Here is a 20,869-nt window from a genome sequence, read left to right on the forward strand (position 1 = left end):
TTGTTGCCATATATCTTTAGAGATCGTACATTTAAACAACAACAAGAACTATTTATCAAAATTTCATTGGGATGATTCTATTTTGACTTTTGACACAAATCGTTGTAGTTGCTAAAATAAAGTTTGTGACAACTTTCCCTGATCTCCTATTTACCATGGTATTAAATAATAACCTCATTCATATACCACAGTATTGATATTTTGATGTAAGTTTAATAATACCATTATGCTTTTCATTTTCTTAATTTTATTCGGACATCGTAACAGCTGTGTTATATTTTCTAGTCAAGAAACCCATTGGAATTCCTTTCCTGCCATAATTTGTAATCGATTTACTGCATCACATTTTTTAATATATATATCTTTTAACAGGATTCCAAAATACGTGATCAGAAAGTTGGATCTTTCATGACACATAAACGGCAATATTATTCACTTCTTTGATGTTTAAGCGCGCGCGCGCGCGCGGAATGACGTTGTGTTGAGCGCGCGCGGCGTCTCGCGCAGCAGAAACAAACGAACGAGATCATTTTTTAACAGACACATGTTCCATTTTCAGGTAAATGGTTTCTTTTTTACGTAGTACACGTCAGATTTGCTCTTTTTAAAGAAAAGTAATTAGAAAAGTGCTATTTAGAAGATTTGTACTCAGATTTTGATGGATATTTGTCGCTTTGTTTTTCGACCCTAACGTTACCTACAGCGAGCTAAAATTGTTTGTAAGGCCTAACCGTCAGTTCCTTCTGTTCCTGATATTGAACAAGACGTACAAGCTTCGTGAAATTTATAATAGCCAGCTGTTCATAGCAAATACCTGATGTTTTGCTTTGAGTGTGGCCCAGATGTGTGATATTAAACATTTGGTCTTGTTAGCATGTTAGCGAGGCCGTGCTAGTAACGTTACGTCAACTAACCGGGCAATGCAACGTTAACGCACTGCGATCACTTTCAGTTTCCAAGCAGTTTTAATAGATCTCTTCACTCTAAGAATGATGTTTTCGGAGCATAGATGTTTTTTTTTTATCTTTATTTATTTTTATTTATTTATTTGCATGTTTTTGCAGCTTTCTAGAACATAAGATGTTACTGCGGTTTGCTTCCTTAGTATTGGTAAAAGTTTCTAATAAGTTATTCATCTTTTTAGTTGATGAAGGTCCTGGATGATTAACACTGATCATGTTAGTCTTTGGTAACAGAAGCACAGTATGTGGCTGCAGCAGCATCTTTCCTTAAGACCAGAGGTCTATGTTTTCCACCTCCATAGAGCCCTTTTTTTATTGCATATTGCAAATGTATATATTTAGTCTGGCTTCTGTGTTGTTTTACAGTCTTTTGACGATGACTGCACCCTGGAGGAGGAGGAAGGGTTGGTAGAGGAAGAAGATGAAATTGACCAGTTCAATGATGACACTTTCGGTGCGGGTGCAATCGGTAAGTTTTCTGACAATCCTGGAATTATGAATTTACTCTACAAAGCTTACAGTATCATATTTGAGACATAGACTTCTAATGCCTCTAAATTACCAATATAAATAAAACCATTGAAAATAACTCTTGGTACACCATCCTAGCCTTTAGATCACTGATTGATAGTTTGTGCTTTTTTTGTTTAGCATGTTAAAGGCATTTTAGTGTAATTTTAAAAACATCCACCTTCATGTTGTTGTTTGTTGTTTTTTTATTTTATTTAGAAAAATAATGTTAAAATGTCAGGTTTATTAAGGAAGGTTTATTTGTCCTTCTTTCAATCTTCATGCATTGCATTTTATGTTTTGCCTCCGATAATAAAAACTTCACAAAACTAAGTACTTAAAAATCATTTTACTAAGACATATCACTGGGAAAAATAGTATGAAAACTGATATTTATTTGCATTTTATCTATATAAGATCTCACTAATCAAAACTTTGTTACTTTTTGGTATAAGTGTCAGTAACTGCGCCAAATTGCATATTTTTGCTCACTTTGGGCCTTTTTGAGCTCTATACTCTCACTGTATCGTAGTATATGAGCCATAAAAGCTTGGTGTATCAGATATGATAGAAAACATAAAACATATGCAAACATTAGGTATGTGTTTTGTCTAAAGGTTACATTTTCAATAATTAGATTTTTTTTTTTTACAATTATTTTATTGTACCACATCTAAGTTACACTGGCATTAGGCTTGTGTATCACCAGCAAAGTCATGATACAATACGTATCACGATACAGGACTGCACAGGGATGGCTCCATGTTTTAATAGCAAACGATGTGCAAGTCCAGCGTTGACTTGGGCCTTGTTTATAAAACATTCATCACTCAAATGACCAGAACACAAAGGCACTTGCTACACTCCGTCGCTGCCCCGGAAATACAAATTGCATCCACTGTTCATGTAACACTAGGTTCTTTGGAAAGGTGTACACTGTAAACTCTCCCTCACATCCAAAAATGCACTTATTTGGAGGCATTCTCGAACAAATCCTATGCAGCGCTGTCGACGATTTTGAAGCACGTTGATGTGTGCGGTCTCACTCTCCTCTTTAAGAGTTCCGTTCTCGTCTACGTCATTAGATCCACAATCGAAAAAAAAACAGCCGAAACTTGTACCAACCCGTACACTGCCCTGCATATTTTTATAAACTATACATTGCTTAATTGCTCAAGAGCTACATTATCTTTCTCAACAAGGAGCTGGTAACATCATTGTTAAGGAATTAAAGCCACAGCTCCACTGTTAATAGAGAAATGCGACAAAACGGAGGTAATTATTATGTGCAAAGCCTCTCTCCTCTCTTTCTCTTTCTGTCTCTCTCTCTCTCTCTCTCTCGTAAATAAACACTTGATAAATTACAATGTTCTGAGAAAAGAATATTGAAGTGGAGAGCGCTGAACTGTAAGCTAACGGGTGTTTGCAGAAAGCAAGCCTGCACAGGGTTGCCAGGTTGACAAAGATAAGTAACACACTTAACCGATATTTAACGGGTATTGCGCAATGTTTCAGGGATAACATCTTTTTATATAAGGCAACCCCGGTTTTGTTCCTGTGCCGTCAGATTCAACCTTGTTGTAGCCTATATATATTAAGCTCTATTCATTTTAGAAACCTTGCACTTTTCTACCATATTCTAAACCATATTCTTGTATTCAAATTAAGCACTGTCCACTGCTGTGCACGTGGCACAATATCGATACAGGGTCAGCTGTATCGATTTTAGTATCGTCAAATCTTGGCCTATCAGATTGTAACATCACCTTGTGTTTTTTCCTCTCTAGATGATGATTGGCAGGAGGAGCATGCCCGCCTCGCAGAGCTTGATGAGCTGGTACGAGACGAGGTGCATGGAGAAGGTGACCCCTCCTCTGTTGATCTCCCTCTCAGTGGCAGCGATGCCCAATCATCGGCCCCTCTTCCACCCTCCTCTTCCTCCCGGCTCTACCCTAGCATAGATGAACGGGGTGGTGGTGACCTTGCGGAGTCACTGACTCACCTCATCTTGGGCTCGGATCCTGCTATTGCTGGAGTGGGTGCCGCCAGCTCAGACAGATCTCTACGTCCTCTGATGCTGTCCGGTCAGACTCCTCAGCCCTCGGGATTAGCTGGACAGTCGTCTCTGCTGCTGAACTACCAACAACAGCAGCGTGTCCTGCATAGAGGGCCGGCTCCTCTGTCACAGGTTTGTGTGATAGTATCACCATAAAATAAAGCTGTTATTGATATGAATTAGTTTGCAAATCTGTTTAAGAGCAGGAAAATCATCAAGGTGTGTATTGCAGCAGTTAACTTTAACAAACAGGTATTTTAAGGGTGTGCCAATATGCTACATGTTTGCCACGTGTAAAATAGGGCTGCACAATTAGTTTAAATAAAGCCAATACACTAATTATTGCATTGCAAAGACTTTTATTTTAATTCAGTATATTTGCTATATATTTAATAGTAGAGCACACTTTGTGCTTTTACGTGAGCAATTTAAAATCTGGTGTTTTAAACGTTTTCTTAAATACCTTTTTGAAATATATATTTTTTTAAATTAAAATTACAGTAGTAATATTTCTCATTTTAATATTTTTATTTATTAATAATTGTTACATTTCTCAACTTGATTATAATTGTTAATCAAGTTGAGAGATTAACATCTCTAGATTATAAATTGTAATGTTTTTTCAATGTAATTTAATTTGCAGGTTCCAATTGTGTTTTCTTACATTGTTTTTATGTTTAGTCTGCCTTAAATGCAGGTGGATAAAATAGCATTTAAACATATGTAGGAGCCTTCAGGTTAAATTAGCAGCATGCTTAGGTTTATTTTATGATGTGTCAAAGAAAACCATGCAAATTTGTCACTGTGATATTTAAATATTCATTATAAATTACCAATATTTCCTCCCCATAGATAAATTCTCACAGTATTTGGGAGAACAGTATGGGCTTCAGTCCTGTTAGTTCTGGACTACTCGCTCAAAAAGAGGTAAAGCACATGTATATACTAAAAAAAGCTTCCTTGAGTTTGCTTGATTGTCTTTCTGTGCTGTTCTTCTAAATGTCTTCATTCACTACTCAGGACAAAACACTTATGTCCATTATCAAAGAGGTTGGGCTTCCGAATCGACCTCCCGCACTGAGCAGAGAAGAAGGGCGAGATTTGTCTGAAAGGGTTCCACCTCCTCGCTCCAGCTCACCTGTGATTGGAAGTCCACCTGTAAGAGCTGTACCTATTGGAACACCTCCAAAACAGCCCATGAGTCATGTCCACAATCAGCAGGTAAGATGACATCGCCATTAAAAAATGTGGAATTATTAATACAAAAAATAATGGTTTTGACTTGATTGCATTTTAAAATGTAGTTTAAAATGTAGTTTAAAAGTAGTTTATTTTTAAATAAGTCTTTTTATCAGTCAGAGGAACTATCATTTTTTAAATGAAACAACAGTTCCATTAGCTAAAAATGTAAGCATTAAAATTGTTTAAAAGTGCACAAGAACATGTACTTTTTTCTTCTTAATTTAACCAAGGAATTTTTATAGATATGCATTTAAAATTTATGGGTGATGCAATGATTTACAGTGAATTAAAGTGGTTCACTGACTGCATGTTTTTGTTTCATTTCTTCAGAATAATCACCCTTCAGCCATTCATGTGAGAGCCTCTATGCCAATGCGCTATCCACCTCCCTTCCCTGATCGTCTGTCCCCCAACAACCTCCGGAGCATCGCTGTAAGTCCCAGATCACTTCAGAATAACTAAATTCCAGCAGCTTGATGGTGGTGCTGTAATACATTGCAAAGCTGTTAACTCTTTTCCAGAGTTTGATGCCTATTTAAGGGCTCTCTTTAGGGGACATGTGGTTTCATATCCGTTTTGATATCTATCCGCTCAGAGCTCACAGTTGACCCATCCTCCATTCCCTGGTGTTGGTCCTGTTCTGTCTCAGATACAGAGAGCCCAACTTCTCAACTCTCAGGTAAGCTAATGAGACCGTCACTGTAAACACCATTTAGTAAGAGTAATTCTACAGTTTCCATGTTCAAAACATAAACATGGCAAACTTTCTTTTTATCTTGTGCTACGCTCTTCATGTTGGCCAGTTCCAACGTGGTCCAGCTCCCCCATTATTTCAGGGAGGTGTCGGGGGTTTCAGGCCGTTCTTTGGGCAGTCCGGCCCTAGGTTGGGTCCCCACGGACCACCTCTCGGACACGCACCCATCCGACACAACACCACCCACCTCCACCCACAGCACCGCAGGATGCTCAACCAGAGGATGCAGAACAGAGGCATGGGGTGGGTACCATCAGTCCTCTCCCTGGATGAAGCACCACTTTGAAAGGCCTCATGTAAATGTTTCTGTGTCTCTCTTACACTCAGTGATCATGTCAGCGGGAGAGGTGTTGGAGACAGGAGAAACAGAGATCCTTACAGCAATCTGATGACACAAAGAGAGAAGGAATGGGTAGCAAGAATCCAAATGATGCAGCTGCAAAGCACTGATCCATATCTGGATGACTACTATTACCAGGTAATCACACTTTTACCTGTATTTACCCAAGACTGACACATCATTTCAAATGTAAACCTTTGCTTAAATTCTTCAAAGCTTGTTAAACTGTTTTAAACAATCAGACAAGGCTTGAGAAATCAATGTTTATCGATAATCGTTAAAGTTTAGTTATTTTCTTTTTATTTTTTTGAGAAACATCATTGTAAAATGTTGTGGAGATATTGCTGGTTTATAGTGCTTATCTATTCTTATTTTGCAGAATTATTATGAGAAGATGGAGAAGCGTCAGGAGCGGGACCGAGACACCAGGAAGGAGCACACCACCAAACTCATCACTCCTCAGGTGGCTAAACTGGAGCACACCTATCGGCCAGGTAAAAAAAAAAAACAAGACATGGCAAAGTGGCCTTTATTAACAAATGTATGTCTTAGTGTTCTGTAAGCAGGGTCCAAAATTCATATTTAATTGATTTAATAAAATTTATATTTTATTTTGCGCATTTCTGTCAGGTCATGATCCGTTCTAATGATGTGATACTCTGTGATTGTGTTTGTGTCACAGTGCAGTTTGCCGGCTCATTAGGAAAACTCACTGTCTCCAGTGTGAACAATCCAAGGAAAATGATTGATGCTGTGGTGACCACTCGCACTGATGATGAGGTCAGCACTCTTTCCCCTCACCCCTTTTACATAAAACCACTTATGAGGCATTTTTTGGTTACTTATGACTGGACCCCAAAATAAAAAAACTGTCTGGCCCTGGTAATGCATTTTTCTTCTTGAATAAAGGGTTTATCCAAAAGGTGCATGCTATTATTGTAGGGTTTCTTTGTACAAATGTTATTTTGTAATTTTTCAGGAAAAAAGAGAAAAGCAAGTGTGGAATAAAAGACGGCAAATCCTTTACACTGTGGAGAAGGTAAGAGTGGAGAAAGTTTTAATATTTTTTTTATATCCATACTGTTTTTATTCTGATTTAGGTGATTAATATTAAAAAAGTAAAAAAAAAAAAAGACCACATTATTATTATTATTATTATTATTATTATTATTATTAATCCTAATTCAGGGCTCAATGCTAAGATTTTGTCAATTTTCACTAGCCACAAATAAGTAAATTTTTTTTTGCTGTTTTCATAGTTTTTGTCCTATGTAACCTTATATTCTAATTAATAGGGTTATGACACAAACATTTTAGATTCCAGTGAAATTTCACAATTCTCAATAATTTGATACCACAGGGATTAACTATTAGCCTTACCAACATAACAAATTATCTTTCACATCTTCTTGTGCTTGAATGGTTTAAAATACTTGAATGTTTACATGGTAAGACTGAGAAATGTTTAAATGGACAACAAATAATAATACAATATAACCTGTATTTTTTATGATGTAGATGTACAGTCTATTATTAGAAGTGCAAGACTTTGAGAAGAAGTTCTTGCAGACCCCTGAGCACCAAAGAGATGCCCTGCTAGAACAGCATAAAGCCCACACGGTGCAGCTCTACAACTCCCTCCGAGAAAAAGAGTGGGATGACCGGTGAGTGCGACAGGAAGAGCCACATGAGTACAGGCCTGTTTGATCACAGTGGCCCTCAGATGGGAAGTCCTGGATCTTTAGACTGAAATTCAGGACTTCTCTGCTATTTTTGAATGAGCAAAAAGCAAAACATAAAGCAATGTCTACCTAGTTGAGAAATAGTTTTATGATCATATTTTTTAATAAACACAAAAAGCTGTGTGAAATCGCTGATATTAACAACTGAAGGTTTGTGATTGTAATGACCTACTTTCCTTCCTTCTGCAGAGTGAGCGATGAGCAGTGCTTGATGATCATGTCTGTGCGAAAGGGGAAACGCCTCATCTCCAGACTCCTCCCCTTCCTGCCACAGCCCCAGGCTGCTGCCGTTGTCATGGGAATAGCCAGGAACCTTCCAGCCCTGGCCAAGAAAGACAAACAAGACCAGGTACGATCAGAGACGAGTGTGTCTTTGTGAATAAGATGTGGAAAGTTCTATAGGTTATGATTAGCACTAGGAAGAAGAGTCTGTCTTCTCATTTGCATGCTCTCTCTCTCATAGGTGCTGTGTTGGCTGGTAAAGCCAGTGACGGCAGTAATCCAGTGCTTGTCGAGTACCTCCCTCACCGATCTCCTCCAGGAGCTGCAGGGCAGGGAAGGACAGCTACCCCTTGTGCTGCAAAATAAGGTATCCCTGTCAATTTGTTTCATTTTTTTTTTTGAATAATGGCACTGACATGCTGTCTTTTTGTTGAACCAAGCAATGATATTTCAGTAGCATGTGTTGTTGTGTTTGTCAGTTTGGAGTGACGTTGCTCTATCTGATTCTGAGTGAAGGAGAGAGGATGCAGAGCTCCGATCCCAACTGTCAGCTCATGGATGATAACCGTTGGTGAGCACCTGTCAGTGTTTTATTACCCGTTTCCACTGCATGCATGCTAGGTATTCCACAGGTTTTCATGTGTGAAAGTGGCTAGTGTTGCAGTATTTCATCATGATTCGATTTTTTTTCCTGTTCTTCTTCCCAATCTTTTCTTTCTGTTTCCAGGACTGAATTGGTGTTCTCTGTGACGCGGGAGCTCTTGAAGGTCCCGTCCTCTGCACTCTCGTCACCGCTGTTCACTCCCCCAAACCTAGTGTCACTGTTCTCTCGATATGTGGACCGGCAGAGACTCGAGCTCTTGCAGGAGAAGCTACAGTGAGTTTGTCCACTGAAATACACACAAGCTCAAGATTTGAAGTGGATTTAAGACACTGAGACTGATCCATATTTAAAAAATTTAAGATGTATTTACCTGTGTATATTTGTGATTCCTGTTCTTTTTGGTTTAAATATACTGAGATTAATGGAAATCACACACACACACAAAAAATAAGTAAAAAAAAAAAAAAAAACATATATGTATTTTTTTTTTTAATTGTTATAACATAATTTATACATGTATATGCAAAAATTGCACTTTTGTTTTTAGAGCTGGTGGCATTTTTAGACATTAAATTTAAGTTATTTATATATTAAATATATGCATGCATGAGCTTTTGATTGAAGTAAGATTTTTGCAAATATAAAACGAATACTCCATATCATTGTCCTAAAAGACATAATGTTTTATAATGTTTGGTTTTGTGTTCAGTGTTAGATGTGATCAGATGAAGGTAAAAAGGAATGGATCAGGTCATTTAGGCCTTTCATTTATTTTTTTTGTTTTTCAGGATCACAGCCCTGACCAGGTAGAAGTGACTTCAGACGTGGCTGTTGTTGAGAGACTGACTGTTAATGTATTTGTGAATGAGCAGATTTGTGTGATTTGTTGGAGGGTATGGCCAGGTCACTTTTCCTTCGTTGTTATAAGTCACAATAGGTAAGAATAATGTTTAAATGGTAATAAACTGTTGTCCACAGGTTTGTCAATAAAGGCGATCAGGTTTATGTATTTTAGCTTCCATTAGGGTGAGCTCTGAACAGAAAGGGACCGCAGCGTGTGGCTGTGAAATGTCTCAATCATGACAAACATTCGACCTTATTTATAGACGCACAGATTTGAGGATAATTGTGCTGTACATTAATATCTTAATTTTTCCCATACACTGCAGCTTAATGTATGTTTGCAAAAGAGTGAATGTGCAAGTGTGTCTGTGAGTTTAAATGAAAGTTTAAACAAAGGTATTCTTCATTTTTAAATATCTTGACTCGATGGCTGTGATAAACATGAAATTAAAACTTTCTATTATACAAAGATTGGCGTCTTAGTGGAGTTTCCTATACATCTGGAAAACCTTTATAAAAGTTGTATTTTTTCCTCCCAAATTCTCATTTTACTATATTATATGCAATGGTGATTCCCATTACAGTAATAATAACTTTTTTATTTTTACTGGGCTCTGCGTGCTCAAGGTTGAGTTCAGTCCGGTTGGAGGAAGAAGTTAATTACTTTGTGCAGAACAGACTTTTCTTTGAGAGAAAGCGGTCTTCTCACACCAGCTGATAAGTGTCTTCAAGGTCACAACGGAGGAAATTTCCGTCCCTTTTGCTTAGACCTTGAAAGTGTTTCTCTCATAGCTTTGATTAAGACAGTATCTCTGCTCATTTTTATCATCTCTCTCCTTTATCAACTTCATGCTGCTTGATTTCAATAAACAAACTGGCCTATCACATTAAATGGGCTTTAACAAAATACAGAGTGTATAACAAAACATCTGGCTTCTGCAGGTTATATTGTGGGAAGAAATGTAATTTATATTTTCCCTCCATAGTCAAAGTGATTTATAATAAGAGCTCATGGGGAGAAATTCTTCCAGCTGTTTTATCAGCTGACCTTCATGAGACACTTTCCTACACAGCATCCACTCGCCCTGTACGAGCACTTTTATAGGAAAAAATGCTAGCTAAGGTATTTGCAAGCATTTCAAAGTTATTCATCATTTTAATTGAATGAATAATGTTAACCCCAAGTCATTCTATATCTTGGATCACTTTTAATCCACATTTCACGTTTCTCATTATTTACCTGTGATTAACAGTTAATCCATTTACATGATGATAAGGTTTTAGAGGCAAGAATAAAATGGTCTCTTCACTTGTCCACTGTCCAAACTAGTGCCTGAATATTAAGCAGGTGATTGAGTGAACTATCTCTTTATAAAGCTCAGTTTACTCCGATTCTTCCCTGCTAATGAAAGATCTCTAGTAACAGAATAGTTGAATAAACATACAGTGCCCTTCTTTTACAACAAATACCCAGATAAGTCTGCAGTTTGCTTGTTTTGCTAGTTTTTATTCACGGTAATTTCTGTCTGTAGATGAGCACATCTTTCTGTTGCTAAACATATACATCTTCTACTGTTCGTTCAGATCATCTAGACTACTAAATCTAATGCATACTTCTGCTCCTTTCTTTTGACCTTGCACTGTACATCTCAAGAGACTTTCCCTGCAACTTTTCCTCCCAAATGATTTCAGAGTATGGTACAGCTACAGACACATTCTACGTAAGTAGGACTCAACTGGAAAGCTGGCTTCTGAAAGCCAATGGTCAGCAGAAAGACATCTAGATTGGGGAATGATTTGATTATCTTCAGGAGCTTCCTGGAGATGTGAAATGTTGCGTATGGATCAAAACTTGACTGATCTTCGTGCATGGTCACGTGAATTTTCCCAAACCTCTCTCCGTGATCGGTGACAATGATGCGATCTGCATTGCTGTCGTCTTGCTGGCCGGTGTTGTGTTGTGACTCCCTTTATGTTTACTGCATCTGTTCTCAAAGAGGTGAAAGCCAAAGTCTTCCTCCATGGGGTCACACACCAGAAACCATTCTTTATCAAACCAGTACAAGAGCTCGAGTCCATGTCTGGGCCACGGCTGACCCAATCCACACTCTTTGTAGCTGGGGTATAGATGTGATTTTTTTCGGCAAGGGATTCATCTGATGGAAAGACAAAGATATAATTTTACTTATTTAAACCTTCAAGTTAATATTTGGCAAGTTCTCTTTATGATAACTAAATTTCAAAATTTCTGAATTTAATTAATGGAGAGCTTATTAATGTAGCACACTTATCAAATTCATCACACATGACTGATCTTGCAAGAATCAAATAGTAGAAGTTACAAACAAAATAACTCTTTGAGTGTAAACAGAAAAAGAAGAAAACTGTACCTCTTTGTTATCAAATCAAAGTTACAATTGCAGAATTCTTCTCTTCTGTGTTGATGTGTTTTATCCTCAGCAGCAGCAGGAGTGAAGCAGAGGATGAAGACAAGCTCATTTTGGGGGGAAACGGAAGTCACTGGAAGTGGGTGTGTCTCATGGGTGTGTCCTACTACTGTTCTGTTTCATTTGGAGCACTATACTATACATAGGTTATTGATTCAGGTGAAATATGAGCTTTAAAAATATGGGAAACATAATGCATTTACTATTAACATTTCAAACTGTAGTAGTCATAATAGTCACAATGGAAATGGAAGATCAAATTATTTAATGTTATTTTTTACTATTTTAATATATATATAAAAAAACGTAATGTATTCCTTTGGTGCAAAGCTTCATCACCCATTCCTCCAGTCTTCAGTGTCACATGCTCTTCAGAAATCATTCTGATATGATGATTTTATGATCAAGAAACATTTCTGTTTATTATCAATGCTGAAAACAGTTTTTGCAGCTTCATATTTTTGTGGAAACCATGATACTTTTTTTGTTTTCAGAATTGACTGATGATAAGAAAGTCCAAAAGAACAGCATTTAAAAATCTATTAATTTGTTAAAAGTCCAAGAAGATGGATATATATATATTACAAAAATATACTTGAATTGAAAGTTTGGTTTATTTATTTGCACATTACTTAAATATATTTTATGAATATATTTTAACTGCGCGCTTAAAGTGATCATTGTAAAAATACAGTGAAAGTATACTTTCAAAGTACATTATTAAATAACCTGAAGTGGAAGTATATTTTAAATCACATTTTTTAAACAAAATGTACATTTTCTTCTTCATGTTTGGAATTCACTTCATTACTCTAACATACATTGTTTTCATGAAGTAATAAAACAAATAAATAAAGCGAATGCATTATAAAGTGTACAGTCAAGTACGTACTGTCTATATTGCATGGTCAAAAAAAGTTCACTGACTATGCATTAATATTACATCACTGCATTAACATACAATTATACATTTTATGGAGAAATAAAGCTGAAAACAATTGGCATTGATATCTGTATAAAGCTGCATAAGTTGTTCCCCATAATGTATTTTTAGTCTCTTTCAATATTGTTTGGAAGTCGAATTACATTTAGTTTTCTTTAGCTCTAATAATAACACATTTCCATTTGAGCGATTGAGGATAGACAGCAAATACATTATGAGACTCTATATAAATATTGAGGATATACAGATATACAGATTTAGTTAACTATCTTTCAGTATTTTGCTTTATTTAAATGTCCTTCTATAAATGATCCTCCTCAAAGTGTTTATTATGGCCTACACTAATTCTTAATTTAAAATCTAAAGTTACTATAAGCATTAGTAATTGTTCCTGTGACTCAGAGGTAGAGATTTGTGTTAGTAGCACAAATGTGTGTGGGTTCTTTTCCCAGGGAACACACACACAAAAAAATGTCTGCTAAATGTAAAATTATTATTATTGTACATTTGTTCTCCTTTTCATTTGGACTGAGTTGGTCTCCACCTTCTCTACAACAGCTTTTGCAGATTTTTTTTTTTTTTTTTTTTTGAGAATTATAATAATAGTTTATATATACATATATTAATGAACATATTGCTATTTGCAGTTCTGGTTGAATCCAAACTGCATTTCGTTGTTTCTGTACTTGGATGCTGCACAATGATAATAATCTTAATTTATTATCATCTTCAGATAGATCTCTGGCTCTGAATACATAAATGATGCTTACTCGTGTCATCATGACACTTCTCCATATTAACACTCACCAGTAGCTTGTTTTTATCATCACTGTGGAGTGTGGATAGAGAAACACATTAAAGAAGCTGTTAATGAGTGGATTTACATCAAAGCTACTGTTGACTAAATTGTACAATGCTAAACATTCAGATTTCATTTATTAAGCATATTATAAAATATAATTTATTTTAACATTTATCAACAGAGATGAAATTTATATTTCATCACACAAACATAGAACTTTGCTATTAATTCTATTTTTTAAAATATGTAAAATAATAACCAACAACACAACAAACATGAACAGAACTAAAGAAGCTAGATATTGAGGTGATACTTATTTATACCGAATATTAAGATTACAATTTATATTAAATAAATCAGCCTGAAAGCAAAGTTATGATCATCCTTTTTTTCTCTATTGTGACAAATATCAGAGTAAAACACCTTCTTGAGCAAGATAAATGTAGGGTTCGATTTAGTTTGGTCCATCGTTGGATCATTGTCATACAAATCATAATCATAAAAACATATATAATATGAATGATATGCACATATATAATTACAGTGACCATTAAAATAAAATTAGGTGATGCTTAACATCGTAAATATATAATGTCAAGCATTTATATGTATTAGAATTGTTCTATCAAAAATCTAATAGAAAAACAAACAGCAAAACTATCTTTTGAGAGAAACAAACAAAAGCAACAGTGCACAAATCAGAAGGATGCAGCATGCACAGAAAAGCCAAGGAGATTGGTGTGACCTTTGACCCTGCAGTGACTGAAGTGAAAATGAGGGTGGTGAGAATGTGATGGAATTTCTACGTCTCTGATAAGGTTTCAGATCATTCATGGTTTCTCTGAGGAAGTCTTCATAGCTCAACCTTTTAATTTCCCTCAGAAGACCAAGGCTAATGCGGAAAGTGTGACTCGGGTCAAAGTTTGTCTGATCTGAGTGCCGTGTCACATAAATGTGGTGGAACCTGTTCCAGCCTGAGTCAAAGGAAACAATGATGCGATCTTTGTTGCTGCTGTCCAACTCTCCTGTGTAATGTCTTGTGACATAAAGAGGCAGTGACCCAGGGGTGCTCAGGTTGCCCACCTCATAGTATGGCAGATAAATTTTAGGAAGAAGTGTTTCCTTATTATAGAATCGATGAAAGCCAAATGCTCCATTTGCAAGGTCACACTTTGCAGTCATGTGACCGTTGGAGTCAATCTTAACACAATTATGAGCAAACCACCACAGCAAGCTCAGACCGTGTCTGGGACGGGGCTGACCGAACCCGGTCTCTTTCAGATCGGACAAGTCATGCAGGGTTCTCATCATGTTTCAGACAATCCTGTTGAAAAAAAAAAGAAGAAAGAAACAGGACTGGTTTTACTCAAACAATAGAGCACCTGTATTTCAAATCATTTTCTTTTCTTTTTAAAATGAAATATACAGGCGAAAATGCAACTATTTAAAAACAAAACAAACATTTAAAGAGCATTTATAAGGACGTTTTGGTAAAACAGATTAGCAGATGATGATCACTTACACAAGCAGAAAGATCTTTCCTGATCCTCCAGGACTCTTGCAGTGAGACGAAGACTCTGTGATCTGAACTGAACTGAACTTGAGAGGTGATCTGCCATAAATAAGTAAATAAATAATCACATAACTGGGAAATTTATGGTAATTAGGTTCTTAAACAAAAAATGATCTTTACAGTGTGATGTTCTACACTTCTAATATAAATAATATTGGTTTAAAAGTGAAGTTATATAAAAACATCAATAAATTAATCCAACATACCTTGCTTAAGTGAGGGGATCATCTACAGACAAGTCTGTGTGTAGATGATGGAAAGATCTGCAAACTGAAACTGATGTTTTCCATATCAGTGTCAGGGGAGGAGTTACACCGTGGCAAAATATTTGACACCTGTCAATTTCAAGAGCAAGAAACATCACCCCTTTTTGCTTTTAGCTTTTTGCTTTCATTAAAAAACTAGACCACACGCCAAATCAGGAAGAGATAATTAAACATTAAATTGCACAAAGTTGCTTTAGAGTTTGTTCTGCTACATAACAAAGCAACCCCAGTCTCCCTCCCAAATTAAACTTTCAATAAGACCGGAAATGCAAGTCAATCACTGCTAGAATAGCACTGAAGCAGGAAGTTGAAAATCTCAAAATGAACCTTGTATAAAGAATAATCCTTCCATTTTTTGGGCAGAACTAAATTTACTAGCAGAGAATGTGCATGAAAATCATGCCATGCAGGACAGAAAAAAAAAATTCTATGAAAGAATGAATAATATTTTATCTGCTAAACAATGTTTAATATCATCACATTAAAAACATCCATATTTGTCATGAGGAAGATTTGAGCATGTTGAACATTAGTATCACATCAGTTTATTGAAGAACAGACCGAAAAAATTCCAGGATGAGGAACACACAGAAAAAGAGCAAACAAATCCAAAACAAAAATCTGAAACATGAATCAAAGCAAGAAAGTCACAAACCACATGAATAAAGGTAATAAAAACTGATAAAACATCACACAGCCCTTTTCAACCATTTGAATCATTAATATAGCCCCAGTGTAAATATGATCATCATAAACACGTGCATGTGATGCAGTTCGTTACTTCAGTCGCTGCTGCTAACAGCACACAGTGAGATTTAATAAAAGCACATGCCAATCCAAATCCAAATCTAAAAGAAAAATATATTTGGAAAAACACAGAAATAGTTTCTACAAAGACTGCAAAGATGTACATATAAACTCAGTAATGACGGCGATGTCTGATCTTAACTTGTCTGATGAATTTGAACCAACTTAGGCTTTGAATGCTCCTGATGAGGCTTTGGCTGATGTGGAAGGTGGAGTGCTCATCAAAACTCCCCTCACCTAAATGATGGGTCACATAAATCTTTGTAAACCAAGTTTCATTCCCGTTTGATCTGACTGAAACAACAATGCGATCCGCGTTGCTCTGACGTACATTAATGTTATAATATTTTTTAACATAACGAGGCAGCATGCCCGGACGGTGCAGGTTGCCTATTTCGTAGTACTGGCCAGATTCAGGAAGAATCCCTTCTGAATTATGGAATGGATGGACACCGAAATCTTCTAGGTTGCATCGTGCAATAATCCTGTTGTTGTCGTCAATCTCAACACATTTGTGAGCAAACCAGCACAGCAGATTGAGACCATGTCTTGGCGGTGGCTGACCAAACTCAGTGTCTTTCAGATCGGACAATGTTTTCAGCTTCCTCGGTCGGCCCATTCTGTGTATAGAAAACACTGAAAATACTGAATTTCATTCCTCTGTAAACACACATTCAACACTCAACAGCCTAATACTAATCAGAGTCTGAAAGCTTTTTTATATAGTATGTCACAGCTGTTGTGTAGCAGGGTAGTAATCTTTCCTGCTTTCTATTGCGGTTACATCCTTTAGATGCTGATTGTTTATTACTTATTTAGCATTTTCAATTAATTGTCCATCTGATTCAGTTAATCATTTGTTGTCTCTATGATCTATGTTACTTCTTTTTGTTGTAAAAAAAAAAAGGACCTTGAACTTTGCATTTTGTTTGCTGTGTAGATTCCTTTTTTCTTTCTTTTTTTTCTATTGGTTGAATCTACACATACACATCCAATTATATTTTCTATTTTACTCCCATTTGCCCAGGATGTTTTCATAATTCTTTACTTACTGGTTTAGTTTTAAAAAGCACATTTAAAGAACAATATCCACTGTGAAGTTTACATGAACCTATAATGTCTGTGAAGTTGATTTTATTATCAAAAAGCAATAAAATAGACAAATAAACAAAAGGATACTTCACCTGGAGTTATTCCGCTGTAAGAAGGATCTGCGTATGTGACGACTAGCAATTAGGTGTTTTTTATATATCTCTGTTAGTGGGTGGTGCAAAACACAAACATGCTGCAAAAAAACTAGCCTACACACATTCTTTATATTGTACTCAAATAAGGGCAGGATCAGTCAAATACTCTGTGTAACGAAACTATAGACTCCTAAAGCTGAGCAAGAAAGAAAAGATCAGTCTATTAATAGGATCATTTATTGTTGTTGAAGGATTGTTCGCATTCTACAGCTGTGGATAATCAGGTGAGTAACTGGGAAAGTGAATGTAAAGCAGACTGACTGTAGTGTGCGTGTCTAATGCATAAGACTAGAAAACACATAGAACGTAGTATATTAATAGAGGCATAGTGTCATAAAAATTCAATTTGTTAAGTTATAAATTGGTGTTTAAAATTAGCATGTATGTTCATATGTTATACTAAAGTAAATATTTAGGTTTATATAAGTCTATTTCTTTACCCTTATAATGTGACTATACTTTATTGAATATTTCCAACTGTTATTGTTCAAGAAAAAGTTATGATTCAATGAACACCGTTTATGACAACAAACTGTTCCAGTCTGTGTCATGTTAAGTACTAGTATCTGTGGATGCATGGATTGAGTCATTCAAAGTTCAAATATAAATTTAAGTTGAATAAATAATAAAGACCTTAGTTCTTCAATAGTTTAGCAGGCAGAAAGAGAGCAGCTGTATATTCAGGAAATTAGTTGTTTCATCTTTAGTTGTTAACACTAGGGATGCACGATATTGGATTTTGGCCGATATTCGATATGCCGATATTTTCAAAATAATTTTGGCCGATGCCGATACCGATATCGATATATATACAAATATATACTGATATATTTAAACTTTAATTTTACTGAAGAGAAATCCATGTCTCTCTTCTGTACTGATTCTACCATAAATTTATTATTTTACAAATGTAGACAGACATTCACATCTGAAAAACAGGTCAATTATTTCACTTGGAGAATATCGGTTTGGCTCATCGGCAGAAATATTCATATCGGCCGATACCGATAATGGTCATTTTAAGCTTTTATCGGCCGATACCGATATTGTGCCGATATTATCGTGCATCCCTAGTTAACACATTTGAATTTGTTATAACATAAAATGTCTTCAACTTTATCTCATTTTTGTGACACTGATAATGCATATTTGCTGATGTCAATTAACTCATAACAGAAACTACTCTCTTTTTCTTCAGGTTATAAGTGTGTAGTGATGAAGACACACTCATTAGTGTGGAAAGAGAAATACAGAGCAGGACAGTTACGAGGAGATTTACACTAAAGTTACTTGATATTAAACTGTATAATGTCTCACAAATATTCATATTTAATTTATATTTAATATGAACACAATCATGAGCAAACCACCACAACAATAGTGCACTTGTTAAATACAAAAAAATAAAAGATAAATAAATGTTTTCAGTAAAGCAAAACCTGTAACTGTTTCTTTATTTCTTTCTTTGAAAATTGTGTTTTCTTCTGTCATTACTATTGAGGTATTACAGCCTCATAACCGCTTCATAAATTATTCAAATAAAACATTTTAATAAATTATATTAATTCTTGTTGAATAAGAAAACTTAAAGGTGCTGTAGGGAACTTTGGTAAAAAAATATTTTTTACATATTTGTTAAACCTGTCATTATGTCCTGACAGTAGAATATGAGACAGATAATCTGTGAAAAAAAATCAAGCTCCACTGGCTCCTCCCAGTGTCCTATTGCCATTTGCAGAAACTCCATCGCTCCCGGTAAAAAAACAACCAATCAGAGCTGCGGTCCGTAACCTTTTTTGTGTTCAAAATGTAGAAAAATGAACATAATAAGCGAGTACACCATGAATCCATTTTCCAAACCGTGTTTTTAGCTTGTCCTGAATCACTACACCTACAATAAGTGTTTATATTCGGACTATTTTAGATTGCTTCGGGGGTACTGCGGCGGAGTAACCCAGTACCTTTGTGATTCTTCATAGACATAAACAGGGAGAAGTAGTTCCGGCTACAATATTCTTCCGCAAGACGCAAGCAGTTCTGTTTATTAACCGCTAGAGCGTCAAAAGTCCCCATTGCAGCAGCTTTAACTGGGGCAGTTCAATAACACTCACAGGTTCGTCATCAAGCCTCTGACAATTATTTCAGTCTTTATTTAAAATCATTTTCTCTTTTTTGAGTCGAATAGTAAAAGTATTATTATAAATGGACTAGACAGATGAGTTCAGCTCGAGGCAACCTCCCGCTCTCTCTCGTGAGGCCAATAAGGAAGTGACTAAAACTGTAATTCATCGACTGGACGCTTGAGGCTGGCTGCAAAAGGGAGTCAGTCCCATAGACTCCCCATGTTAAAATGCCCAACTTTACAGCAGAAAAAAACGTTTACAGCCTGGTTCAAAAAATAATTTTGGTCTATATTGCTAATTTTGCCCTTCATGACAACTATGAGGGGGGTGAATTCTTTTTAGAACTCATCCTTTTAAAATATATTAAGCCTTAAAGTTCTGCATAATTAGGAGCGTGGCCACTTGAGTGACAGGTGGATTGATAGGTGGGCGTGGCTTCAGCAGCTAGATCCCGCCTTTTTGCCCATTTTCGATTATCCGGGAGAGTCGCGTGGTGACGCGCTGCCAAGATGGCGACGGCCCGCTCTGCACCATAGACAGTAAAATAAATGGACACAGCGATCCCATTGGAACTCAATTGAGACAAGTGAAGCCCATTTTTAGCACTTCCGTTTCTGACGCGCAGACTCAAACGAAGCTTGACGACGTCAGCAACCTGTCTGACAGATGTAAATCTTCTAAGTCGCTGTGCGTGCAAACTGCCATCGTTAATCTTGCAGAGACGGCGAGCTTGAGCGGGGAGTTCTTTGTCGTGAGTGAGCAGGAGTAAGTATTCTGATTAATTATTTTGTATAGTATTTTAAAATGTAACGCCAGTACGCCATATTAAGTTAATTGCCTGCGAGCTTCTCCTCCTGTCTGTACGGTAATGCTACAGAGAGACGAGTGGTTATGACGCAATCGTTAGCCTATTTTTTACAAAAACTGTTTATACGGGCCATAATGTAACATAGAAGGTAATGGAGCCCTTTATACATTGTCGTGTATCTTTAGAAATAAATAATGGACAAACGGAGTCTTTAAACGCCTCAGATGTAAAGTTATTCGCTGTCAAAGTGACGCCAAAATGATTGGGAGTCAATGGGAATGCTAACGCAAGTGAAGTTCTGCTAAAAGATGGCAGCCCCCATCCGACTTCAACTTCCGGTCGAGTTCCTTGCCCCCTGCTCTGCACCTATGCTCTGCACACTTTGAGCTTCAATGGGTGACGTCACGGACACTAGGCCCATATTTTTTTACAGTCTATGGTTCAGCTGTTTAGTGTCATGACGTTCAACCCATTTTAGTAAGCTTGTGTTAATCAAAGACCTTATTTTAGACATTAAACCAAAAACATATATTTATAAGCTAAATTAGTTTGGGCCTACAAAATAAATAACCCTTCCC

General features: G+C 36.4%; 2 protein-coding genes across 3 annotated transcripts; one reads left to right on the plus strand and one right to left on the minus strand.

Moving 5' to 3' along the window:
• The first annotated feature begins 446 nt into the window (after positions 1 to 446).
• Positions 447 to 9,744, plus strand: LOC113061380 (protein PAT1 homolog 1-like). Of its 2 annotated transcripts, none has more exons than XM_026230471.1 (18): positions 447 to 559; positions 1,329 to 1,431; positions 3,260 to 3,660; positions 4,381 to 4,455; positions 4,549 to 4,749; positions 5,101 to 5,202; positions 5,366 to 5,449; positions 5,574 to 5,767; positions 5,852 to 6,002; positions 6,244 to 6,358; positions 6,547 to 6,644; positions 6,844 to 6,903; positions 7,383 to 7,528; positions 7,796 to 7,955; positions 8,070 to 8,195; positions 8,308 to 8,399; positions 8,556 to 8,705; positions 9,221 to 9,744. In XM_026230471.1, the coding sequence occupies exons 1-18, from the start codon at positions 545 to 547 to the stop codon at positions 9,240 to 9,242; spliced, it is 2,295 nt and encodes a 764-aa protein (XP_026086256.1). In that variant the 5' UTR covers positions 447 to 544; the 3' UTR covers positions 9,243 to 9,744. The 2 variants fall into 2 exon arrangements, with proteins under 2 accessions (XP_026086256.1, XP_026086346.1); XM_026230561.1 differs by having other exon boundaries at positions 5,375 to 5,449.
• Positions 9,745 to 11,148: 1,404 nt separating this feature from the next.
• LOC113108961 (uncharacterized) lies at positions 11,149 to 15,077 on the minus strand. The gene is made up of 3 exons (XM_026272406.1): positions 14,990 to 15,077; positions 14,147 to 14,791; positions 11,149 to 11,392 (listed from the first exon to the last, which is right to left on the minus strand). The coding sequence occupies exons 2-3, from the start codon at positions 14,776 to 14,778 to the stop codon at positions 11,149 to 11,151; spliced, it is 876 nt and encodes a 291-aa protein (XP_026128191.1). The 5' UTR covers positions 14,779 to 14,791; positions 14,990 to 15,077.
• Between the last annotated feature and the right edge of the window lie 5,792 nt (positions 15,078 to 20,869).

The sequence above is a fragment of the Carassius auratus genome, chromosome 1 (assembly GCF_003368295.1).
Source record: "Carassius auratus strain Wakin chromosome 1, ASM336829v1, whole genome shotgun sequence".
Taxonomy (NCBI): Eukaryota; Metazoa; Chordata; class Actinopteri; order Cypriniformes; family Cyprinidae; genus Carassius; species Carassius auratus.

Bases quoted from the DNA above. Each gene is read 5' to 3' on its own strand.
- LOC113061380 (XM_026230471.1), top strand. The intron at 6,003-6,243 runs GTAATCACACTT...CTTATTTTGCAG, and splicing joins TGGATGACTACTATTACCAG to AATTATTATGAGAAGATGGA. The intron at 8,400-8,555 runs GTGAGCACCTGT...TTCTGTTTCCAG, and splicing joins CTCATGGATGATAACCGTTG to GACTGAATTGGTGTTCTCTG.
- LOC113108961 (XM_026272406.1), bottom strand. From the start codon at position 14,778: ATGATGAGAACCCTGCATGACTTGTCCGATCTGAAAGAGACCGGGTTC. The intron at 11,393-14,146 runs GTTTGTTTCTCT...TCTATACCCCAG, and splicing joins ATTTGTGCACTGTTGCTTTT to CTACAAAGAGTGTGGATTGG.